The following is a 27,701-nucleotide window of genomic DNA, read 5'->3' as shown; positions in this document are numbered from 1 at the left end:
TTTTCAGAAAAAGTGGGAATAGCGGTTTGGATTTAAAGAAAACTCATTAGTAATTGGAAAAACATAAAAATGATGTCCCCAACACATCTGGAAAAATAAACGTAAAGTGCCCAATCCCTTTACATTTAGTCACATGTCTCTTTCCATGGTCTACAAACAGAATGTTATAAGCAAAAAGACCAAAAATAAAATATGTGTAAATACAATAAAGCAAAGAACACATGTTGTCAGCTTTTCCTATAGAATTGTATTTTGAAATAAAGTATATATATTATAATGGTGACAAAACTGATCTTAGTAAAAAAGATTTGGACCTGACTTTTGCTAGAAAGTCATGATGTTTAGATTATGATTAGATATTGTTAGGCTGGAACACAGAGGATTGGACGCTGTGTATTCACTTGGGAAAAATCTGCAGAGTTTTTCAATGCTAGCATAGTACAATATATTTTAAGAACTCTCATGAACATGCTGTGAAATCTAACAGGAATCGCAGATTTGAGATCCACAGCATAACAATTTATGCTGTGGGTATAGGTGCAAGTTTTAACCTTTGCTAGACAAAGAATGATATATCCGGCTTACTCGCATCTTTTTTTATAGTGATATCCATAGCAGTGTATACCACTGCAAGTTCACTGTGTGACCTCCACTCCTGGAGGTCGGCAGAAAATGCACTTTGTTGGAACGTAGCATTATTTAATATCTCACATGTAGTAAAACCATCTGTGAGTAGCTTTCCAATGTTTTCTTAAACAAAAAGGAAAGCCACACATGGGAGTAAGATTCTCTTTAAGCACCTATCCCAAGATCTGGATCCATTTTGACCAGGGGTGGGGAACCTTTTTTCTACCAAGGGCCATCTGGATCTTCATACCATCCTTCCGGGGCCGTACAAATTGTATGCTAATGTAGCGCCCCACCGCCGCAGGGCCGAGGGGTACCCGGTACCGGGCCTCTGAGTCTCTGCTCTGGGGTTGTCACGGTGGCTAGACCCGGTCCGTGACCCTGCTGAGGGGCATACAATAAAGGTGTAGGTATGATGACGATGTTATGGTGCGGTGAAGTGCCGGTCGCAGTAAATAACGAGGACACCAGGTTGCAGTCTCTTTACCTCTTTACTGGAGGCTTCTGGATCCTCAATCTGGAATACGGTTAATCAGGCTGCGCAAGTCCGGCCGGTCCGATGGCACCTCCAGAGTTCCCTTTGCAGGTGGAAATCTGTGCCTACCTTCTAGCGCTTGTGTGTTGTGGTCCTCCCCTGCTGAGCACCCCGGGGTAGTCCCCACAACTGTTGTGTCTGTTTCTCGTGTTCCCTCACAACTCGATTCTGATGTTCTTCTTCTTCTCGTCCCCCAGATCTTATTATTTATTATTATTATTATTTATTGTTATAGCGCCATTAATTTCATGGCGCTTTACAAGTGAGGAGGGGTATACATAATAAAAACAAGTACAATAATCTTGAACTTGAACAATACAAGTCATAACTGGTACAGTAGGAGAGAGGACCCTGCCCGCGAAGGCTCACAATCTACATCTTATGGTTAGGACGCACCCGTATGACGGGTAGGCTCAGAGCTCTTCCGGGACCCTAGAGTCGCCCCTCTCCAAATGTTGCCCCCTATGTCTTCGTAGGTGATTTAGGTGAGACAGCCAGCCTATAACTGACTGCCCTGCCGTAGGTTTGAAGTAATGCCTGGAGCTCTATACTTCCTCGGCGTTCCGGCCACCGGTTATTTGCGCCTCAATAGGATGTTGCCTCGGTCTTACAGCACGACTCCTACTGGTATTTCTCCTTGTTGCGTTGATCTCGTTTCTCACTCAGCACAATAAACCTCGCTTCTTGTCCTTTTTTGGGGTACCGCCGCTATATCGTGCAGGCGCGGTCCCGTAACGTTCTCTCTGTTCGCTAGGCCTCTGTCAGGATCCCACCCCTGACAGGGACCCCTCTGAATCTTCCCCTACAACACCCTCTGCCACAAGGTGTTGCCTGGTTCCAACCCAGTCAGCTTTCTGATCTAACTTGCCTAACCCCCAGTTTTACCAGACTGTGAGGAGTGGCCTAATACATAGAACCCTTAGCTCCCCCTGGAGGCCAGACTGTGAAGTGTATTGGTGTATGTGATACCTGGTCAGATGAACTCCTTCAGTGCCATCAGATGTACCATAGCCCCCCCTTAGTGGTGGAGCAACAGTACTGCAACGACCAGGACTCTGGGGCGCTGCACTAACTCCACCCACAAAGTAAGCCTTGATGGTGGTACTGTTGTCAGGACATAATGTTTTATTGCATGCATCTTAGTGTTCAGTAGTGACCACTGCGTAAGTGTGTTCATAGGGCAAGAAAAAATTAAAATGCTGGTGGCCATCAAAACTCTGCTGCCGGCCCAAGCACTGTGGTCTCCAGGAATCTGGTGGGGGCCGGATTAAAGGTCATCGAAGGCCGTAAGTGGTCCGAGGGTCTGAGGTTCCCCACCTCTGGTTTAGACCAATGAAGATTTAGAAGAAATATATTTATACAAAGTAAAAGGAAATATAATGTACTTCAGTTCCTACTCACACAGCTATAAAAAGGTACTATCAGTACATAGGAATGTAGAAGTCTGACCGAAATGCAGGCAATGAAAGTAATATACCAGACACAGATCTTATCGAATATCCTTTTTTATTGTTTTCAAGTCATGCAGGACTAAAAATAGAAGATATCAGACTGCTTTTCTATTGTTTGTCAATGCTTCCTAAGGACTCATGATAATATCTTGTTTTTGTACGCTCTTGGAGTCTGTGACTAGACGTCTCAAATAAAAATTTTCGTGGCCCAGGTAAACATTTAAACTGATATAATTATCAGCACAAAGGAGGAAATTTCATCTGTGCAGCATTTGTTTCCTCTGTTATAACAGTAATGTCACAGGTTATCTAATGCCTAATGAGGTAAGAGGAAGACATCGGGAGAGAAATATGAAACCAACTAAAATAATAACTGTATTTGCTGCACACAGCAACAAATAACAGTGCTGCTTTCATTTCTTATTGTGGTCTAGCAAAATGTTAGCTGTGCGGTGATTGGTTGTTACAGGCAACAAAAGCAGTTTGTGCGTACATAGGCCATCAAACCTATTACTCCACAAAACTGGTCTAAAAAGCTTTGAAAAGTCACAAAATTTTGCAACTTTTGGGGTGTTCATGCTATTTTTCCCAGGTCTGACAAAGTTGGAACAGGTGCGTGACGGGAAAGAGCAACCCATGCACAACAAATTCAGAAAAAGCGGTGGCATATCTCACAACGTAAATCTTACACCAGTCTTTGGACTGGTTAGGCCTCTTGAGGAATCAAGTGCCTTGCACTCCATCCCACACCCTCATCATGACCAGTGTGAAAGATGCTTGTCTTGATCAGTCGAGGCCAAAGTCTCTATCAGATGGATTCTGCCTGGAACGTACCTGATAAAGCACTGCAAAAACACTGTTAAAAGTGAACATAATGCACAGCAATATAAAAATGACAATTCTGTGCACATGTTCAGTGTATTTCTTTTAATGGCTTCAGGGTTAAAAGAAGTAATATGTTCATCAATATTCTCACTAGTTATAGTTTAAATAATTGAAAAAAGATTCTAGGGGTGGACCCGCTGAAAAAACGAAGACAAAACCTCCAGTGAAGCTGCTTAAGAAACATGAAACTTTCCTTGTAAATGTATAGATATTATATATCATATATCAGTCAGGTTTTGTCCAGAAGCTGATATCCAGCATGCCAGGGCAAATTGCAGAAAGCTTCAAAAATAAGGGTCACCATTGTAAATATTGAGCCTTTGCATAAAATTGATGCATTTATAAATAAAAGTTCAAAGATTTATGAAATGCTTATTCATACGTCCTTGTAGGACATATGTGTTCTATCCATTTTTTCATGGATACATGTGCCCATAATGGTCCGTGGGTCTTTCACATGTCCGTGTTTTTTCTTGGACTATGTCTCTGTGCAAAATTGACAAAGACATGTTTGATTTTTTCCAGTATCACAGATTTCAAGTGCCGATGCAAGGTATGGGGTCGTTCTATCCGTGTGCTGTACATATTCAACATTGCAAAAAATAGGAGAAGATTTGTAATTTATTTATCCATAAGTAAAAAATACTGATGACACAATGACGAAATAGTGATGACACACAGATTCAAAACAACGATGACACCGGTACCATTTTTCCCGTGCGTGAAAAATACTGATGTGTGAATGAGACTTAAAAGATATAAAAGCACTGAAGTTCCAAATTTTGTGAAACCCAAAATTTGTGTGGGTCTCAAAACATGTGGCCACGACTGTACACTAGACTGTCATTTAATACAGCAAGTAGAGAGTTAAGGGAACCGGACCAGCTATAATCCTGATTAGGATAGAACACAGAGAACAGTGGTCTTTCAGAAACAGAGTATGATGACCTGCCAAAGGCCATAATAAACTGACTACACGTCACTAAACATCTCCCATAATTAAATAAATGTGAAAAGAAGGCTCTGCTAAAGCATGGCAATTTAAAAGTTCATTGATAACACATGAAAATGACCACTGTAATATGTAAGGGCAGAATTTCTGCTGGAAAGATTCTTCTCTGTGTCCCTACAGGTAATTATTTTTTATAATTGTATTACTATCAGTTGCCCACATTCTCAGCAGCTCTTTTATTTGGCTTGCACATCAGGTATTCGAGCTTTGTCTGTTGTTAAGTGGTGAGTCAGCACAGACATTATAAATCTCTGGATATTAAAGAAACTTGACAGCATCTTATTGACCTCCTGTATTACAACCAAGGAGAAATGGAAGAAACATTGGTTTCTGTTTTGTTCTTTTATTTACCAGCTATATTTAGGTCTGTCGTATGTTATCAAGGACATCACCCAGATATATGGACAGAATGCTTTACTTACAGTGTCGGCTAATCGAATTGAATGATTATGTAAATTAAGCGATATATTATGGCGGATGTTACAAGCAATATGGCAACGTGCTGTATGACGGCACTGTGTTTGAAGGGCAATATTGGACACTGAGAGGGGGTTTGGTGAATTAATTTGTCTTACAATAATCAGCAGAACTATCCCGTATCTTTCTCTTTATGAGGAAAACTTGATCCTTCCCAGGAGCCTGTGAGCTTGTTTGACATGAACCACTGGCTGGAACCGCTATATGAACATTATATTGGTCTGTGGGGAAATAAGTTACGTCAGTTGCCAAACAACAGCATATTTCCTTCTTCATAGATCTGTTTAGCTGCAAGTAACAGAATAGAATAGAAATTATTCGCCTTCCTTTTCCTTACATGTCATGGATAAGACTTATGGTTACTTTTTTAGATAGTTACAAAGGATTGTGCCATTATCTTGCTTTTTAGACATTTGCTTGGAACACAGTTTTGTGACAATTACCAATATACGTATTGCAGCTTCTCCTCTTTAGTTTGAAACTGCTTCCTTCCACATGAAAATAAATATCACCAACTTCTTTCTATATTTATTTTACTCACTTATATAGTGTCACTAATTCCACAGCGCTTTACAAAGATCATCGTCACAGACCCCATTGGGGCTCACAATCTACATTCCCTATCAGTATGTCTTTGGACTGTGGGAGGAAAGCAGAGTGCCCAGAGAAATCCCACGCAGACAACATACAAACTACTTGCAGATGTTGTCCTTGATGGGATTTGAACCCAGGACTCCAGCGCTGCAAGGCAACAGTGCTAACCACTGAGCCACCGTGCTTTTTGGTTTATCTATTTATAATGGATTTGTCTATATTACTATATATATGGTTTCATATTGCTATATGTATGGAGAAGGACCCTCTACAAGCACCTACGTTCCAGGAATGCCATTTTCCAAAATTTACAGCCCAAGAATGCAGCCTGTACGTATCCAGTCCTGCTTTCAATTTGGAAGTGTATGGAAATGTAACCAGTCCAGGCAATGCTCTGTGAGCTTAACATCCTAGATTGCAGCAAAATAGCAGAGAAAATGTGCAGCTTCTGTTCAAGAAGCTTACATAGAATTAACTACACTGCACATGTGTATAAATCTCAAAGATAGCATCAGGACAAGATTGTATTAATGTAGTGATTGGCATTATTGAGAAAAATTTGGGACACCCCTTTAAGTAATTAACTAAAATATAAAGATACTTTATATGGGGTTTTCAGATTAAAGGGAATCTGTCAGTATGGTCAACCTTCCAAAGTCATCTATATGGGCATGCAGGTTATAGAAAGTAGAGTAAAATGACACCTTGACATCTGCAATCTGATGTGTTATTTCAGAATAATCCACATTTTTCTTAATATGGAAATGAGCTATTAAGATCTATGGGCTGGACATAGAATCTGCCTCTAGAGCTTATATTGAATAAAAAGAGGTGTTACCAGTGTGAGACATGTAATAACTGAAAGTCTGCTCTCCTTATCTACATGTCTCACTCTGGTAACTCTCCCTTACATTTACAATAAACTTTGGAGGCAGATTCTCAGGGAAATCAGTGTTCTGGCCAAAGATCTTATCAGCTCATATACAGCTGAGAAAAACATGGATTTCTCTGGAATAAGACATCATGTTATGGATATTAAGGTATTATTTTATTCTGATTGCAATTATTTATATTCCCATAAAGATGGCCTCGGAGGGTTGATCCTACTGACAGATTCCCTGTAAGAAAAAAAGGCTCCACTGTCAAATCTTGACAGTATGCAATGCGTACACTGCCATGATTGTCCTGTATTCTCTGTGGAGTCACATGTGTGATTTGCATACTTGAGGTCATGTGCCAATGTACCAACTAGTCTCAACCGGGTTCTCTCATTACAAATGAAATGAGAGAAGCCAGAAAAGAAAAACTGAATACATGAATACATGGTCACCCACCCACATGGGGAATACAGGTCAATCATGACAATCATGCACTATCCCAATTTGACAGTCTGTGATTACATAGAGTGACTGCAAACTATTCTTTTTTTACTTGAAAAAATGCTTTAATTTGCTGGTACAGAGAAAATAAATTGCTTAATCTCCTCAGAACATGAAGTCTTAAAATGTCCCATTGGTTATGATAGTGGTAATCTGACATGACGTCTCCTAACTCGCTGTGATATTCTGTTATCCCTGAGGCAAAAGTACAAAGGCATCTAATAAAACCAAACATTATATCCAATCATATATAAAGGTGCCACAATCTTTGAATATATGTGAAAAAATGGATTTGCGTAGTGTTTTGCAACTTGGTGTATGATCTGTTTTTGTTTCATTGATCCCAGACAGAAAAAGACTGTGAATATTAATCAAGAATTAGAAGACTTAGTAGGGTAGTTCTGTTTCAGAAAATCCCCAGGCACAGTTTTTAAAGAAAGAAAAGCAGTTTACTCACCCTTCCCAGGTCCACTGCTGAGTGTTCGATGCTGCACCTGGTATCTGATATTAGCTGCAGCACTGATGTTACATCAACCAGTCAGTGAGCTCAGCGGCTCTAAGCGGGGCGCTTTGTCTACACAGACAGCACCGGTAAGTTCAGTGATTGCCTGACATGACTGCAGCCAGTATCCGATACAGGAAGCAGCGGAGAATTAGCGGTGGACCAGGGGAGGGTTAGTAAAGAACAGATGGTTATTTAATAGTAAACTGTGCCCGGGGACCAGGATTTTCTGCTTCAAATAATTTAAAAACCTATCTGGTCAATACTTTACAGCAGAAAAAAATAATTATAGCTTTTTCATTACATAAGGTGCAAAATGTATTTTTATTTTTTTCGCCTTAAAGAGGACCTATATGTTTAGAGAAAGAAAAATGCAAAAACACAGTTGGCAAGAGATGCATTTATAAGACTTTTCTCAAAAATACAATATATCATAAGAAAATCAAATGATTTCCCTCAGTATTACATGTTTTACTTTCATTTTACCTCAGTCAGGCAAAATCTAGTGAGGTTTTCTTTGCTGGGAGATACAGAGTGTGAGGGGGAGATAATGCTATAAAGCATCTCAATGGTAAATGTCAGATATGCTGGCGGTCCTATCAATTTACCTGTTTTGACAATCTGTAGATGCGCCATATTACCTGAGACCCCATGAAATGATTTTTTTGTGTTATTGTGGGATGATATAACCCAGCAGTCTGTTTTTTTGGCCTGGCAGCATGGATGCTTTTCAGCACCTGTGTTGCTCCCCTTGCTATAGTGGTCACTATGCAGTACTACACAATTGAGTAGGGTCACACTGAAAGGTCCATGGCCTGATACATCCTAATCAAAAGTTAACTATCAACTTCATGTTTAGTTCTCCAAATTTTGCTTTGTCATTATAGATCAATGCATGGGTATATGCAGACTTTAAGTATTTGGTGCAGACATTTTTGCACCATTTTTGCATCTCTTGGCAGGAAAAAAATGCATAAAACAGGCATGTTATTGCCTCATTTTTTATCGTTTTGGTGCAGACTTTTTCTACATCCCTTACTAAAATCTGTGAAATCTGCAGCAAACACACTGACAGAAATGATATTCTGCAGATTTAAATCTGCACCAAATCTGCAAGTCAGAAATACGCAACTTGTGCATGAGACTTCAGGATTCTCATTCCCTTTGCTGGCATCAAGAATCCCTTCAAGTTTTGTCACAAATCTGCACAGAAAAAAAAAATCTGCAACGTGTGCACAGGCCCTAGAATTGGATGTGCGATCCATACAGTTACGGTGAATTTTATCAATGTATCCCAATAGGCAGTGAAACAGTGAAATGCTTATAAGAAAAAAATATTTCCTGCCAAGAGCCTGAACTTTACTTCATACATAATATTCCTATTAATCAAACACATACTAAGAAGTATGAACATTATTCAGCCTAGATAACAGAGGAGGACACAGCTGCTTTTAAAGGATTGATCTGCTAAAAGTAGGACATAGCTGCTTATAAGAGTTCATTTGAGTATCTCCCTACATAATGTACACAGCAATAGCAAGAACACATAGATAAAAAGTAAGTAGATATAAGCAAAGCGATTTACAGGACCCTAGCAGCCATGCCAGTATTATGTGACCAGCGGGTGAGAGATCTGTGAACCTCCTACCACCTGCTGTAAGCCCCTGTACTTCTACTAATTTGTGTGCCTAGCATAATTTTAGCATGGTGGAGTGACATAGAACCTGCCATACTAATTAGAAAAAGTGCTGGCAGGTAGCAAGTAGTTCGGGGGTGCTCCCTTCTAACGGCTACTGAACCATGATATGGACTCTGAACCAGGATCCTACAAATTGATTTGTTCATCTCTATTCATGAGGCTTCCCAATGGGTTAAACTCCTTTATCAATTTATAAGGATTGTCTCATGAAGACATCCCTTGACTATATGGCATCGTAGGGCATATGACCATCATAGAGGGGGTTTTCCTCTTTGTACCCCATTTTTATGGAAGATTATGGGGCTACTTTGGATGACAAGCTACCATTCATGAATGGTATGGAATGCTTAGCTGGCCAGAGCTTCCCATGGCATAATCAAATGTTTGCAGTGAGCTAGTTCCAGGGTGATCAGCTAATTACCCCAACATCCTCATTTTGAGAGTTGTCATCTCTAATGAGACAACCTTGTTAATGTGAAAAAAAATTTGCACACAGGAAAGGTAAGAGGCAATGGAAACAGTGGAAAGCTGTGGAAATAAAAAGCAGATTAGCCTTCAGCTACAATAATTGATCATCGAGAAACATCAGTCATAGGAACAAGATCGTTCATGTTAATGTGCACTGGAAATGAGTGACTACTTTCAGCTTGCCTTAACAGGGAACATACTAGAAAAGCAAGGCTGAAATAAGATAAGGTGCCAAATGTAACAGCTTCCATGGGTAAAGGATATTTCATGCACACTTAAATATTGGCAAACTGGCTAGAGCTATAATGCTAATATGGTGTGCACAATGCTGACTGCATAAGAGATATACATTCAGAAAAAAAGGAAATAATTCAATTAGCAGGGCATTAAATCAAAAAGATTATTGATAACAGGAAATCCCCCAAAGGACCTTTGTATCTTAACAAAGTATTTCCTCCAGTATAACACTCATTGACGTTTGACTAATGAATGTATCTAGAAGGGCTTCATTGTCTGCAGACAGGCAGGTAGCCATTTTCTCAGCTGGATTACAATTCATGATGACTCTGCCTAGTAAGTATCCTGCCTTTCAATTTCCTTGGAACGAAAATGTTCAATATTTCAATAATCAGTATATAGCTTTTCGGATCATTATTCCATTGCAATAGTTGTCTGGAAGATTATGTGCAGAAAAATTAAATATGCGTGAATGGCAATATGTATGTGACAATGTCATCAAAAATTAATATATATAATGTGTAAGTGCACTGCACTAACTGGACCATATAATTACTGATCATCATAGAGGTGTATAACCCTATAGCTCTCACATCTACTGTACAAGTGACAGCTCTTGCTGTTGCAGACTTCTAAACGTTTACCAGAACTCTGGATTGGAAAGCTAGAACTTTCTGAAGCCTAAATCCTTCTTGGTTCTGAAAATCGACATTAATTGTCTACCCAGACCAACACACAGTTTCCAAGTATAATGTATTTCCTCCTATTGCAGTGAACAGAAGGTGAGCTGCAGTACCAGGGAGCTGCCACTACACAGTGAACAAGGATGTGCTTTTCTGGCTCTACACACTGTCTCTATCCAGCTGCAGAGCTAAAGATAACTGATTGGCAGGTTTCCTGGGTGTTTGAACCCATCAATCTAATATTGATGACCTATACGTAGTGGATACATCATCAATATCTTAAGCCTGGAAAACTATTTTAAATCACCAATGTAGCTACACTTTGACCACTATCATTACAATAGGTAATGGCCAGGACTGAGCAAAATGCATGTAAAAGTTCCCACATCCAGGATTTACCAAGAGAGTTTTATCTGAGAGTTTTATTCTTAGAATCATACATTACATATTATAGGTAATAGAACATAAAATAACCCAAAATTGCAATCTTATTTTTACAACACAATAAAGGGTTATAAAACTAAATGAAAGCCTCTCACCAATCCCAGAGGCAACCATCTAATAATACTCAGCCACAATTCTTTGGGGATAGAGGCAGTGTATTATGAAAATCACAAGAACATCAAGCAATGAAAGACCCGTCTGCAATAATAATAATAATTATAATAATATTAATAACAGCAATAATAATAACTAGTAGGAACATCTTGCAGCGATGGGGTCCTGGGTTCAAATCCCACCAAGGACAACATCTGCAGGGAGTTTGTATGTTCTCCCCGTGTTTGCGTGGGTTTCCTCTGGGTTCTCCGGTTTCCTCCCACATTCCAAAGACATACTGATAGGGAATGTAGATTGTGAGCCCCAATGGGGACAGTGCCGATTTTGTCTGTAAAGTGCTGTGGAATTAATGGCACTATATAAGTGAGTAAAATAAATAAATAAATATAAAAAAATGAAAACAAATAATAATATACAAATATGCTATCATCTATTATGTGTTGGTCTAGAAGTATTGTAGTGACAATTGGTTATGGAACAAAAATAGCCCCCTGATGCATTAACCTTGAATTTAAATAATAGGACATCACCTGGTGAATCCCACAGAAAATCTTTAGCTGTCCATGTGGCCAAGCTCTGAAGATCATGGTGATTTTCAGGAACCATTGTCGAGCCAGTAACTAAACTTAGGCTACTTTCACACTAGCGTCGTGCACTGCACGTCGCTATGCGTTGTTTTGTAGAAAAAACGCATCCTGCAAAAGTGCTTGCAGGATGCGTTTTTTCTCCATTGACTTGCATTAGCAACGCAGTGCGACGCATTGCCACACGTCGCAACCGTCGTGCGACGGTTTGTCGTGTTGCGTCGGTCCATCACCACCAAAAAACGTTACATGTAACATTTTTTGGTGTGTCGTGACCGTCTTTTCCGACCGCACATGCGCGGCCGGAACTCCACCCCCGCCTCCCCGCACATCGCAATGGGGCAGCGGATACGTTGAAAAACAGCATCCGCTGCCCCCGTTGTGCGGCGCTTTCACTGCTTGCATCGGTACGTCGCAACGACGCAATTCGTTGTGCGTCGTACGACGCTAGTGTGAAAGTAGCCTAACATGTTATTATTACATATCAGTGTGTGTGTAATTGAAATGTATAAGTATTTGATAGTTCAGCATTATTTGATTTTCCATTGGTATAGTTATATTATTATTATTATTATTATTATTATTATTATTATTATTATATATAAGTAGTTATAATAGAGATAAAAAATATTATCTTCATAAGTGGAAATCACTTTTATAAACAGAAACACTTTTTTCATTCAACCCTTATGTTCCTCTATTACTGGCCATTTGGATTTAACATCTATTGTTTCTCCATTATTTTTTGGGCTATATATAACTAAGCAAATTAATTTTAGCTTGGCATGGGAATAGTAATATTCAGCTACAATTTGTTGAAAACAGTTGCAGGGAATGTTAAATCATTTATTTTCTGAGCCAGAATTATTTTTGAATTCTATCAGCCTAAAAAAATACTTAAGCATATTGCTAAATTCCATAAAATCTGGTGTGTAGTGATTAGAAGTTGTTTGCCTCATGATGAAATCAACATACTACAGTGAGGATTCTTTTCAGCTCTTATGCCCCAATAATTTGGGATTTGATGATAGCCCAAATTCATGTTCTCCAACAAGCACTTCATCCAGTATTATTTTGTTAAGTTAGAGACAATCAATATATAAATCAATGTATGATAATTAACACAATACAGTAGGCTGACATGCCAAAGGTGAACTAATTGTGGCTAGTAAATGAGGCTGTGGCTTATCTAGATAAACCCCACTTAGAATGACAGCCATGGGCCCAGCTACCCTGTTGTTATTGCAATACCATGAAACCACTCATTGCACCGGCCCATCTAAATCAATGAAGCATCAAGATACAGTAACTACTGGACACATTCACCTATACTGGACACAATTAAGCAAAGCAGTGAGACAGGTAGACAATATGTTATCAAAGACCACAGTCATCTACAGTCATATACAAAAAAGCATCAAAAAGTCATATAAACATACAATAAACCCAATTTTTCAGATTCCCATATATTTGCGCATGACTTACAAATGACAAAACCTAGCGACCTTATGTAAAAACATAAAAAATCCCAGATGACTTGCACTCTTATGACATACACATCGTCACTTATCGCCTAGCACATTAATTGACCTGGAGTTAACTCTTTAAATACCGTATCAGATATCATGTTGTCTTCAGAACAGACAACCAGCTGTCTACAAGGAAACAGCTACTAAATCATAAGGGAGCAAAACTAATTAAAGTCTAAAACGTGTAACAGAAGGGAGGCAGAGACGAAAAAAATGCTTTGTTGACAATGAACACTTAGCAAACCAGTGGCCGAGGGCATCCAGAGATTACACAGGTCTTACTTTCATTAAGATATATGATGTTTGTCCTATTAGTTGCCACCGGCAAATAAACTGCATTCTAAATAAGGCATGTGGCTACATCTTGACAAATCAAAAGAAAAAAAATGGAACGCGTAGTTGCATAACATCTCATGTAATGCCAAGGGGGTGTGGCTCACAGGATTCTCGTGGGAGTGTTTTTAGGCTGCTCTGTATTATTACCCTGTGAGAAACGCCTCCTTAGTAAGAACCATAAAAAATAGAATCAAATCAACAAAATAAGCTGCTTAGGGGAGCAGCAGGAATACAATAAAAGCCCAAAATGACCATTTATTTTGCATGATGACATGTTGTTCTTAAGCAAAATTTATAGGGAAAGTACAGAATAAAAAGAAACCATTATGCTTTAGTGTGTTCCCATAATTAAGGTTTTATTCAAAGCTGCCCTTTAAATTGTGCAGCAGTAAGCCATGATTTCTTTAAAATTACTGTGTACCATGTACAGTATATTGACTTATCATATACAACAATGTACCCCAATCTATATTTTTGGGGCCTGTACCTACTTACTGCAGTATTCGATGTGGATACATTGCAGCTTTTTACATGCCTGGTCTACATTATGTTGCTTATGTAAAAGCCCAGCTGTTCTTACTAATCAATATTGATTCTGAATCAGATTTCTGAAACAAAACCCTTTTTTAGTATCCTGCAGCAGATCAGATGAACTTTTTTGTTTCAATCTGCATCAAAGAAACAATGTTGTTTTAGCATGAAAGGACATGTGAGCTTTCCATAAAGGACATCAACCTTGACTTAGACAATTCTTCAAAGATAAAAAGTATAATTCCAATTCATATTTAATGTTGAGATATTAACAAAGCAAGATGATTTAAGAGGATGCATCAATATTTCTATTAAATATTGATTATTTTAATAGATAAAATGAAGCACGTTCTGAAACACGTGGCGGACACTCCCTTAAATCCAGAAGACAATGAATACCAGAACTGAATGGCTGGTATTTGCTGAAAACCCCTATGCCTCTATGCCTAGCTCTAATACTCTATAGCATTTATTCCTATAGGATCTCTCTAGATGCCTCCATGACTTTTATGTCTGATAATTTTTATAAAATAAGTACAATAGCTGTAATGTAGGTAGCAGGAAGCCCAGAATTCAGCAGTGCTTTTCTGCATTCCACTCAGCTTATTAATAATGCACACAAAGACATTAGGCAGACAGGGAAAATGAAAGTATACCAAGACATTAAATTTCATCTGCCCACTCCGATGCGGCACACTAGAGTCAAAAATGTTCTCTCAATACCAGCACATCTATGGAATATATGTTCGGTCATAAAATGTATACTTCAACTTAATCGCTATATACCTTGTTTGACTTCAGTTTCTATTTTCCTATCTTTCTCCCTTCCCCCACCCACGACAATAAAGTAAAATCAATTATACATTACCGGGCTATGACCTTGAGGGATATATGTACAAGGAACCTGCTAACAATGTAGAGATTCATTCAAAAAGACGGGGCTGCTGTGCCTGTATTTATGCGTGTGTATTAGTTTGGGTATGTTTTATGGTAGGTTTTATTTTCCATCTGTGACATATTAGGTAGTCTAAATGAATTTACATGATATGTATATCCTAACATGTAGTAGAGCTCAATGTCTCATCGATCTACTTCCTTTGTGGCCTATCACGATTCAAGTTAGGACAGATAATGCTCTCAATTCTGATGGTATTGATGATAATATTATTTCAGAATACCACTGCAATATGATAAAAATCAAATATCTTGCATCATACACAGTAACAGTTGCATGTTTTATACTTTTTCTGTCCATATGAAGAAGGAAATCTGACAAGTCCAACAGGTTCATTTCACACATGATAAAGTACTTGCATAAATGACAATCCAAAGCAAACATACCACATTATTCCAAGAGAAGGGCACATTATTAGTAAGGATGACATGATATAACTAAAATTAAACTTATACCCAGGCAAAAGTTTTATATGCATCACCAATAAAAAGCATATGCTTCCATGAATGATCAGAACAAGCCAACCAGGCTCCATGGGCCTTCATCCCATGTGCTTAGCACATTAAAGAGCATCATTTTACTGCAATATTAATCAACAGCTACACTCAAAGACTGCAACAAAATGAATGATCCCTGGGAGATTTTAAAGGCCAAGACAGCAGAAGGTCTCTAAAAGGAAGCCATGAAAGTGTAAAATATAACCTGCTCTCTGAGGAGCTCTTTTCAGGTTACAACACACCTTTGTTGAGTCTTACATACACTTTTGTGTTGACGCATAGTTAGTTTTGAGGTTTGTTGTGACGATAGATGAACTGATAAAGTTTTATCGGCAAACACAACCCTTATGCCAAGTAGATCTAAGAACAGTACTCTGAATCTGAAAACTATATACACACAGATCATTTGTAAGTCCAGCACAATACAATAATCATTTTATTTGGAAAGGACCTATTTGCAATAGCTATTCATAGATATGGATATTGGTATCATACTTACCTTTTCTCGATGTGATTGCTGTACTTGATTCCGTAGTTCCTAAATTATTGACAGTAGAAAGCTGATAGAGTTTTTCCACTGAAGTCACTAAGTTGCTGTCAGTGGATAGTGGATTAAAAGTAGACTCTGTAGTTAAAAGTGAGGTCCCAGTTTCCACAGTAACCTTAGTTTCAGTAGTAGGAATAACAAAAGGCAGAGAGTATATAGAGGATGGCACCAATGTACTCGGTGCAGCGTCAGCAAAAATAATAGGATCTTGGTTTATTCTATCAGGATCCAAATGAGTCGGAGAGTCATATTCAAATATTTTGTCTACAAATACCCACTTAAGGCCAGCAATGCAAAGGCAGAGACTTATCAGGCATGCCAGTATGGGAAGGATACAGATCTTTTCTGAGTTAAGACAGATTCTCAGTCTGTCTGCCTCCAGGCACACACAGCAGGTAATAGCGAGGCCTGCTATCCCCTGGGTAGTTCCATCCTCAGCTTGAGTCTCTGGCACGCTTTCTTCATCTTGAAGTTCAGTAGAGGGGGGGTCTGAGCTCTGCTCAGAGCACTGATTCTGAAAACCCTCTGCAGTATCCCCAGGCATCTTAAAGGCATAAATCTCAATCAGCTTGTCTTAGTAAAGCAGAAACTTGTACATGGTCCATTACCGGAACAACGAGTGCATGCAGGAAAAAAAAACGATGCCGCATGTTACATTACAAATCAATACGCAGTCTAAGGAGAAGATCATTGAAAGCAAATACATGTCTTAATCAAAGGGAGGTGAACATTGAAATGTGGCATGCTTGTCTTCACTGCCAGGGCAGCAAAATGTATCTGCATGCTTAGAACTTCCTTTATAGATAGCTGTCAATGAGTTAGTTAGGTTAGCCAGTATCCAGGGGTGAAGAGCTGCGGTCTCACCTGGAGCATGTGGTGAAGGTATCTGCTTGGTAGAATATAGATGTCATGAAGTAGCAAGAGCAAGAAAGGCAGTAAGAGTAGCAGGAACAGCAGCAGTAGATGAGACAGCAGTGACAGCAGCAATAGCATCCTGTTGTGTTGGAGCTACCGGGGAAAGAGGCTGAATCATTACAGAGCAGCAGGTGCCTGCTCTGTGAGCCTCACTGACAACACTCTTACAGGCTGTGATTTGATAGGAAGGCTAGGGCGAGCTGTGAGGTTACTCCCTTCTCTTCTCTTCGCCTGGCTTCGTCCTCTTCAGCATCCTGGTTTCTTTCGCCTTTAGACCAGGAGGCTTTTTCCTTATCCACTGTACTAGTCACGTACCTTATCACTTAGATTCTCCTTTCCCTTCTGACTGTTCTCCCCCACCCACTGCAGGGCTGGTCTGAATAAAATCAGTGCATCAAGCATCACAGTACTAACAGTGACTTCCTACTTTATCCAATTAGAAGGAATGAAGGCCATCAAATCAAAGAGGAGACAGCAGCCAGCATTTATGATCTCTCTCTTCAGATTTTTCACCCTTCTCCTATGGTTAGGATAGGGAAAGGCGCAGCAATTGATTAGAGCAATCTTTCCAGGCTACAATAGGGAGGAGATGGAAATGGGTAGCTACAGAGGCAGGACCCAGCGCCTAGCAGGTCTGATATTCGAGTCCTCCCCAGAGAGACCCTTTTTTTTCTAACTACTGTATCTTCCATCCTGCTGTTCTTGTAAGTTTATCCATCAATGAAACAACGTTGTGAGGGATTGAAACACTACAAGCCTTAATCCAAGATTATCTTTCTACAGGACATAAGGATGGATGCACACACGTTATTGTTCCAGGACATAGCTTTTTTATTTAAACTAGATTAATATGCTCTCTACAAGCTAGCTTTATAGATGTAGACTCATCTATAGCTGACATATTGATAAGGGAGGAGAGAATGCATCCAAATAGCTATTGTTATATGGGGAAAGCAATAGTGACCACATGCTTAGTTAAAAATCAACATTATCATTTTAAGGTTAAACATTTCTATACTGCAGACAATGTAGGTAAGATGGCAGACACAAATTAGCTGACCGTAAGCATGCGACATCCTTTCCACAAAATTCTGCAGACTAATGAAAGGTGTGGCAGCGAATTTGTTAAATCAGGCTGCAGCTCTATAATCCTGAGGCTTCTCTGGTTAGGTTACCTGTTTTACAAATGTCTTGAAATACTTTAGCAGTTTAAGTGTAATGTGGCTGTATAAATGTTTGTGTGTATGCAGAATACATTTGGAGCAATGCACAGTTAACTATAGCATTTTGCAAGCAGTTAACGGTACAGCTAATTGTTAGTATTGAAGCCAGACAGAGGGTTAGTAGGTTATTATACAGACGTTTATGACAAACTTGGCCTACCATGGTGATCATTAACCAGATTAATTGTCTTTAGTGCATTCAAATTAATACTAGACAATGACCATCATATAGATGGAACTATAACTTTCATTTTTGACAACACCCTAATTTCTTAGCATGAAGAGACTTAAGCAATGTGACGACAATTAATACAGGCAATTCAAGTCTTTCCCAAATCACACAAGACAGGGTGATTTAAAGGGTTAAATTCACTACAGTTCAATCTCTTGAACAAAAACAGTCTATTCATCAGCCATGTATATAAAACTGTAAAGGGGATTATACGTAATAAATATCTGTCAGCAAAACACTTATTCATATACAGCGAGCAACTTTTTTTTAAATTGGGCAACGGCTTATTTCCCATGGAAACAAGGGACCAGACATGTTGAGATACAGCATGCCTGACTCTTCCCTCCCCTGATAGCTTCCTTTGGGGTAAAGTCAAATGGTCACATATGCTACAATGCATTAGATCATTGACTGATCCCATCAAAGCCAAAGAGTTTGACTAAGTTTCATTTAATGAGTATGAGCACCTCAAGTTTGATCCAAGTTTTTGCTTTAAAATAATTGGGGGTAGGCTTGTTTTAATGGTAACTTCCATTTTAAAAATACATTTCCCATTATTTGTGTTTTGCATTGATCTGATTGCAACCACTATCGGTTTTCCTTACAATTCTTCTATTGGATGGACACTACAAAGTGCAGCATTATGCTATTTTTGGTACTGGCGGACACAAACAGAAAAGTGCCTCTGTGCAAGAACAATGTATGGGCACTTTGCAGTCCAGTAGCTCATTATAATGCATAATTCCAGTTGCTTTAGAGGTGGAAATGGGTCCCCTTATCTCTTGGGCCCCTGTGTGGCTGCACAGATTTGCACCAGTGACGTGTCCATCCAATCTTTGAGGTATGTGCACATGTTTAGTATTTGTAGCAGATGTTTCTGCTGCAAACCAGAGTGTTAGACCGGAAAATTGCCATGTATTTGCGTGTGTTTTTCATGTGTTTTTCCTTGCATTTTATCCTACTAATCTGAATAGGTGAAAAAAGCTTTAAAAATTTGAAAAAATAATTTGACGGTTCAAATGTTTTAGCAAAAAACAAGCAGCGTGTGCGTAAGATTTCAGAACTCTCATTTACTTTGCTGGTACTGTAAAATGTCCATCTTTTTTCATGGAAGCACCATGGCAAAAATTCTACATGTGAAAAAGCCCATAGCTTTACATAGACAATAAATAGAATGGCATTATGCTTGCGCAGTGTTCCATTCAAACAGGTGACACAGGACCACTATTCATATTATTGCTCAGGGGCCACAACGATGAGACTAAGTGATCAAAAACTTATCACCTGTTCCGTGAATGGGCTGTATATAATTGCGGAACAATAACTTTATGATTTCTGCAGTCTTATGCAAAATAATACAAAAGTGAATTATTTATGGACTTGTCAGGTCAGTAGCCAACCTTAACTGTTTTGATTACATTAGTTTATTCACTTTGTATGTGCACCAACATAAGCTATGTTAAACTAGACTAAACTATGTTAAGGTTAGTAACTAAAAAGTAATACTACTGTAGTATGTAGAGCTAGACAATAGTCACCTTGATTGAAAACGAGAATAGCTGTTAAGCCACAACATAGTTATATCTCGTGTGTCAAATATTAATACTAAGTCAATGTATTAACAATTAACAATTAGTGTTGAGCGATACCTTCCGATATCCAGAAGTATCGGTATCGGATTGGATCGGCCGATATTCAAAAAATATCGGATATCGCCGATACCGATACCCGATACCAATGCAAGTCAATGGGACAAAAATATCGGAATTAAAATAAACCCTTTATTCTACATGAAGGAAAACAACTAAGAATAATGTAGGATGTATTGGGGGAGGTGGAGGAGACATTAAAGGCATAGAGGTTTAGGCCAATCAAATAGAATAGCAGGAATTTTTTTTTTAAGACATTCGGAGATACAAAGATATTGACTATGTTATGATTTTTTTATATTTTGTCAGATATTTATGTTTCACTACTTCCATGCTCTTCACCTTCTTTTTAACTTCTCCCACACTTTCTTCTTCATCATTCTCAGCAGCAAAAAAGCTCCTCTATGTACTCCTATATAGTGTTTTTCCACAATCTAGCAGGATACGGATGGAAACCCACTAATAGGATAAATCAGAAAAAATGTGCAACAGGCTGCACTAATTGAAAAATGGACAATGGAACAGTATTAGGCAGTGACGCACCCTGAGCTGACTACAACCAGCGGTGGCTGCAGAACAGACTACAGAGTGAGCTGCACTCACACACAGACACCTTGCAGACAGCCGTGAACAGCGCTGCAAGGCAAAAACAAGGTTCTCACACAGCGGTGGCTAAATTAGCCTGGGTAAAGCACAATGAAGCAAATCGCTATCTTAAAACTGGCCCTCAGTCAGAACACAGCGTCCTGTCCCTAACTGAATTCAAAGCAGAGTGCACCCAAAATGGCGGCGGCGACTTTTATAGTGCATCATGACATCATTTCAGAAGCCAATCACAGCCTTGCCAGTAGTTTCATGCCTAACATGCAGAACAGGATGTGCCCACACTTCTAATGATTTCTCATTGGCTGAATTCTGGCTCTTTGAATTATGGGAACTTCCGATTCCGGTATCCGATATACTGAAAGTATCGGAACTCGGTATCGGAATTCCGATACCGCGAATATCGGCCGATACCCGATACTTGCGGTATCGGAATGCTCAACACTATTAACAATGCATATTTGGAGTAATAATAATTAATGGAAGCTAAAAAGCCCATCAAACATTACATATAAAATGCACCTGCCTTTTCCCATGGTCACAGATGGGATCTGCATAAACAGAAGTCTTATTGATACACTATAATTGACTATTACATTATTCCCATACATTATCCCTGCTCCATCCATGAGGATGAGAGATGGGAACATAGCAGTAGGCAGAAGTGAGCACTTTTTGTGCTTTGAGCGGCAAGAGGAGTAAAGGGTACCACTCAAGTTTATGAGCACTCACATAGCCAATTCAATGCCCATTCATAACTAAAAGCATAAAACAAGGAAATTAATATTTATACATAATATGTAATATTACTCCAGGTTCACATTCCATAGGCTATTTTCACAGTGCTGACAAGTAACATAGACACTGTAATGGAATGCCATCCATTGACACAGATTCATTTTCCAATTAATACACCCACTTGCGCTTCACATCCTTTTCACACTGAACTGAAATAGACGCTGGTGTCATTACACCCTGTAGGTAGAAAATGTTTGCTCTGAACAAGTGGAATGTCAAGAACAAAATGGCAATATTAGCAGATGTAAATGTGTCATTGATGACTTGCACATACACAATGGTTTAGAGATGACTGAAGAAATGTGCTCAAGCATAAAAGAATGCAAAATTATGTACTAAATCGTTAGAGCGAACATGACAAGGCCCCCAAGATTCATACACTGACATCATAAATTGGCCTATTACTATATTGCAACAGAACCCATGATATTCCACAAAAACATTTGCAGATCACAAAAAACAACTTCAAAAGTGCCGCTTTTCTTATGCTTATTAGCCAGGATCACTCCTAAACATCATCACTTTCTCCAGACTAGTCTGTTTTCATTTCTTGTAATCACAGCCCTCTCCACATGATTGACAGCTTTCCCTATGTACACTTCATTAGAGCACGGCAAACAAGCAATGTTTCCTCCGAGCATCCATTCCTTAGCATGCACAGTATGCCAGGTAAACTCTCACTAGCTTCATCTGCACAATGCACATGCCCAGTAAGCTGTAGTGATGCAGGGGAATGATATACATAGTGGGGAAGGATATACTTCACCATATATTTTTTTTTTTACAATTAAGAAACCTTTGTGTGGGACATCAGGATTTTTATTGTTGACAACAATAGATAAATTCAACCTCTTGGTGGCAGATTAGGAACCTTTGGTATAGACATGTATTATTCATATACACAGAGGAGCAGTTCTGGTCTGTAGGGTACAAAAATGATTACATTTTGGAACACACCTATTCTTGCTATGGTTGCCTTGTTCTTATTTGAATGTGCAGATTGTGGATTCAGACTGAAGTCAGCTAAACAACAAAGGAGTTACAATCACATATGAAAGAAATATTATTTGTTAAGCCTTAGATTCTACAAAGTACCCTCTTTTTATTCTGATGACAGTTTTACACCCCCTTGACAACCTCTAAAGCAACTTCATCAGGTAATCACCTGGAAAGGCTTTCCAACAGTCTTGATGGAGTTCCTAGAGGTGCCGAGAACTTGTTGGCTGCTTGTCATCTGATGCAGCACTCCATCCCTCTCCTTCTTGATCACATACCCTTTTAATAAACTGGCCTAAGAAGTCTCTTCTTTGCGGTCCTCAGTAGTGACTTTTTTTAAAGCAATTTGACCATATAGGCTGTTTCTCTCATTCTCCTCTAGACAGTTGATATTGGGCTGTGTCTGCTACTTGATTTCTATGTATCATTTATGAGGGCTGTTATCTAAAGTGTAATCAATTTACAGGTTCTACGGCTGGTAACTCTGATGAACTTATCCTCTACAGAAGAGGTTTGGTCTTCCTTTCCTGGGGTTTTCTTCATAAGGAACAATTTATTTATGGCAATTAATGCTTTTCATGAAAGGATTTGAGGATACAGTCAAGCTTCATGTCTAAAAGTAATGATAATATACATAAGGATGAATAACCTCGGGGAGATCAAAACATCCAACACCGCGGAGACACCATCACGTGTTTCTCAACGCAGTGATCCAGAACACTGCCCCCATCCCTTAAGGGAAATATGCAAATGCATGTAGAAAAGCCGCGGAGACATCATCACGTGTTTCTCAACGCAAGCAATGAATAGCTAGGTCTTTCACTGGGAAGGAACAACCACGGGAAGGGCAGCATCCAATAAAGGAAAACCACCTATGCCAAAACATGGTATCCATCCACAGACAGCTGTTTCGGGTTATTTGCCCCTCATCAGTGTGGAGTAGGAAAGTGGCTATTAGGAGCAGTGCCTAGTAAAAAGTCTACAAACATAAGGGTGAATGACCTCGGGGAGATCAAAACGTCCAACACCGCGGAGACACCATCACGTGTTTCTCAACGCAGTGATCCAGAACACTGCCCCCATCCCTTATGGGAAATATGCAAATGCATGTAGAAAAGCTGCGGAGACACCATCACGTGTTTCTCAACGCAAGCAATGAATAGCAAAACCAGTGCATGAACATATGTTCAAACTTTGACCTGTACTATACGTATAGACATTTTTTTTTAATTTGTGTAGAACTCTGTGGAACCTAATAGGTAATTTCCTGTAGTGTACAACTACAATATCACCATACATCCATCACAACTAATTGTGTGTCCTTAAATAAGCAAATTAGCATAATAAAACTAAGATTTCAGGTTTTGTTGGATATTATGCAACATCTGTACACCAGAGTTAAGAGTTAAGTAATGGTCTATCACAGCAAATAATATCACTAGCTACTATAAATCAGAAAACACTAATGTATTAATATTCAAGCTGCAGTTATAAAATATGTTGACTTCAGCACCATAACTAAGATACATTTCATCCAATTTACCACTTAAGGCAATGAAGGAAAGAAGTGAATAGGCAGATAATACAGAATCTAGAAAACAGCAAATTAATCTGAGTTGTCCAGAAAAGAGTACTATTTGTAATGGCAAGTGATGTTTAATTTATAGTGATTCTCCCACTCTGAAATCCATATGCATATTTTCTAATAGAGCATATGATACAGGGGTATTCCCTACATGAGACCCTCGTATTATTGGTCGACACGACAGATGAACTGAAATAAACACTTCCTGCTCTGAAGGTTCAACCCAACCATATACCGTATTTCTTGGTCACCCATCTATTTAAATTGTTTCCATGTAATACCATGTTTTTCCTGCAGTGGCCAGCACCAGTAATAAGCATTGATTTCCATTGCAAGACCAGCAGAAATCAGCTGATTTTCAGAAGGTACTCATGTAGAGAACAGGTTTTCCAGATGGGATTCTATATCAATAATCTCAAACTACCAACAGGAGGGCTAAATTACTACTATTTTTGACCATTAACACACTTTTTAAGGCATTTACCCTAGATTTACTGTAACTTAATATTTTCAATTTTTAATCTAGGTCCGAGAATTTCAATAAGATGAACAGAACTTTTGTTTTTATTCAAGTTAATTTCTAGTGTGGACCCCGTTAACAATTTATATTTATATTTTTAGGTAGAAAAGGTAGATCCATGTGCATGGAGCCTACATGCAGGTAAAGGAAGACTTTTCAGCTTGATACAAGGCACTCTATTTGGAGCCATATGGTGCACCTTGTGGCATGGTATGAACATATACTTGCTTAGGAAAAATATGTGCATAGTGTCTTATAGTCAGAAAGACACAGAATGCTAGGGAATGGTATATTCAACAAGTCCTTAAAATAATCTCAGTAGGAGAAATACTAATAACTAGGGATGTGCGGACCCGTGGAGGCTTGGGTTCTGGTACACAATCCGAACTTTATTCCAAAGTTCGGTTTGGGTACCAGAATTGTACCCAAACTTGAACCAGAACCAAAACTCCATCGAAAACAATGAGAGGACCTGAACTTTTGCCCAGAAAATTCTCTCTCTTTCTGCAACAATCTTCCCCTGAAATGTCGAAAATTGCAATGTACTTCCGGGAGAAGTCTGTGTTCGGCATTTAGCACCAGACACTAACTTTTAACTTCGGGTTCGCTCATCACTACTAATAACTTTACAAAGTTGGAGGCAATTTCACAGTCACACCTATTCATATATGTAATAGTAATTCATATATATCAAGTAATTAGTGATGAGCGAATGTGCTGGTGACACGAGATTTCCGAGCATGCTCGGGTATTCTCTGAGTATTTTGGGCGTGCTCATAGATTATGTTTGTTTTACCGCAGTTGCATGATTTGTGGCTGTCAGACAGCCTGAATACATGTGGGGATTCCCTAACAAACAGGCAATCCCTGCATGTGTTCAGGTTGTCAAACAGCCGCAAATCATGCAGCTGCGGGGACACAAACATAATCTAATTTGAGCACGCCCAAAATACTTGGAGAACACTGGAGCATGCTCAGAAATCTTGGATAATGAGTATACTCGCTTATCACTACAAGTAATGTTTATAACTCAAGCTGACTGTGAAATGATAGAATATGCTTCTCAAAAGTAGGCATAAAATTGAAGAATAGATATACGTTAAGCCATCACTTTATTTGCTGCATGTACTATACAATACTGCAAAATAAAATGAAGAAGCTTGGAATAAAACAGTATAAAATGTAACACACAAAATAAAGTGGTCAAGTGTAATACTAATGTCTACCAATACTAATAGTAACTAGTACTAATATCTGATAATCGATTCACTGGGCAGAAAACTTTAAAAGTATAATCTGCTACTTTACAATTATACTATCTAATAATCCAGTGTCATATAAGATTTATCAAATGCCAGAAATTATTATTTCATGCTGCTTCTGCCACATTACATAGTGATCATTCCTATAGCCTCCAATAAAAAAAAAATCTAATCCGTTTGCAAGCTCATGTAGTTACAGGAAGTGGGATGCATAATTTAAATAGCTGCAGAGGCTATCTTACTTACCACTGCAGTGGCGAGATCCAGCTACTGACAGCAGGAATCTTGCCAGTGCATTAGGAGATGGAATAGAATAGAAATATGCCAAAAAAAGCATGGTAATAACAATTATTAATACAAAAAGAGCAGCACTCACCTACGGCATCTGCCAGCTCAATGCAGCGAAAGAATTCTGCAAGTCACTGTTAATGTCTTATCTTAGAAAATACTCAGTCCTGACTCATTTTATAGAAATGTTGCACAGCTCAGCTTTTCAGACTGGACTGTAGAAGGCTATATATGATTAAAGGGGTTGCCCACTACTACGGCAACCCCTTTTCTAAACTAAATGTTTGGCCCCGATAAAATAAAAAACTATACTCACCTCCCATGCTGGCGCTGTTCCAGCAGTGTCAGCACTCGTGGTCCTGGGACTCTTGAGCGGTGTTATGACACATGAGCCTGGTGCCCAATCAGCACTGGCATCACTGTCTCCACCTTCATATGGATTGAACATGAAGAGGAAGTCTGGGCTGCACCTGATCCTTGATTTCCTCTTCATGTTCAATCCGTACAAAGGTGAAGACAGTGATGCCAGCATTGCTCATGTGTCACAACACCGCATGAGAGCCCTGGGGAGAGACAGTGCCGACACCGCTGTAATGGCACCAACACGCGAGGTATAGGTTTTTTATTTTATCGATGCCAAACATTTAGTTCAAGACGGGGTTGTCCTAGTAGTGGACAACCCCTTAAATCCCATATAGCCTTCTCCAGTCAAGTCGAAAAGCTGAGCTGTGCAACATTTCTATAAAATGAATCAGGAGTATTTTCTAAGATAAGACATTATCATTAACAGTGACTTGCAGAATTGTGGACTACTCCTTAATCCTAGGATGAATCTACAGCCCTCATTTTTCTTTTTCCCATAAACACTGGTACATAAATGGTCAAAATTCAGACTTTTACAAACCCAGTGGCTGCTTTGGTTGTAAAGTGGTTAATCAGTCAATAAAATGAGTCATAGCACAGAACCTGAAAAGTGTAATAGGGGAGAGCCCCATCTCAGGGTGACAACAAAGTGGGTGACTTACTGATGATATTTTGATGGGATACACATTAGAGAAAAGTCTTTCCCACTTTTTGACTTTGGCGGAACTGGCTATGTATTGGGCCTCTTAATTCTTCTACAATAGATATCAGGGGACGGGCTATGTAGTGGACCTCTTGACTCTCTGGTCTCAGTTTTCAGAGAACAAGCTATTTATTGGACATCTGGACCCTCTCTTCACAGATTTCAGATGACTGGCTTTTTATTGCACCTCTTGACTCTCACATCACAGATTTCAAAGGACTGGCTATGTATTCGGTCTCTTGACTCAACTATCATAGATTTCATAGGACTAGCTATGTATTGGGCCTTTTGACTCTTCTGCCACAGATGTTAGGGGATATCAGGAACAGAATTTTTAAATTTTGAAATCTGATCCTGTTGTTAACCCTGGTACAAAGCTACCACCAGAGGTATCCCCATCCACTCTTCCCATTGAAAAACATGAATTCTCACCCAACGAGTATACATATACATAGAGGCTTTGGGAGGAATAGCTGAC

General features: G+C 39.1%; 1 protein-coding gene across 8 annotated transcripts in view; it reads right to left on the bottom strand.

The window, feature by feature from the left end:
* Nucleotides 1–27,701, bottom strand: part of NRG1 (neuregulin 1) — a 1,056,081-nt gene that overhangs the window by 54,586 nt on the left and 973,794 nt on the right. The window contains exon 1 of one of the 8 annotated variants that reach the window (XM_077274133.1): nt 16,039–17,539. The exons of 5 other annotated variants lie outside the window; for them this stretch is intronic. In XM_077274133.1, the coding sequence (XP_077130248.1) occupies nt 16,039–16,630 (592 nt within the window). In that variant the 5' untranslated portion in view covers nt 16,631–17,539. Of the gene's footprint in view, nt 1–16,038; nt 17,540–27,701 lie in introns of those variants that run through there. 2 more of the 8 variants (XM_077274143.1, XM_077274124.1) reach the window with 2 other exon arrangements.

This window comes from Ranitomeya variabilis, chromosome 1 (genome assembly GCF_051348905.1).
Source record: "Ranitomeya variabilis isolate aRanVar5 chromosome 1, aRanVar5.hap1, whole genome shotgun sequence".
NCBI classification, from domain to species: domain Eukaryota; kingdom Metazoa; phylum Chordata; class Amphibia; order Anura; family Dendrobatidae; genus Ranitomeya; species Ranitomeya variabilis.
Note: the sequence above shows the minus strand (reverse complement) of the source record. Positions and strands in the feature narration are given on the sequence as shown.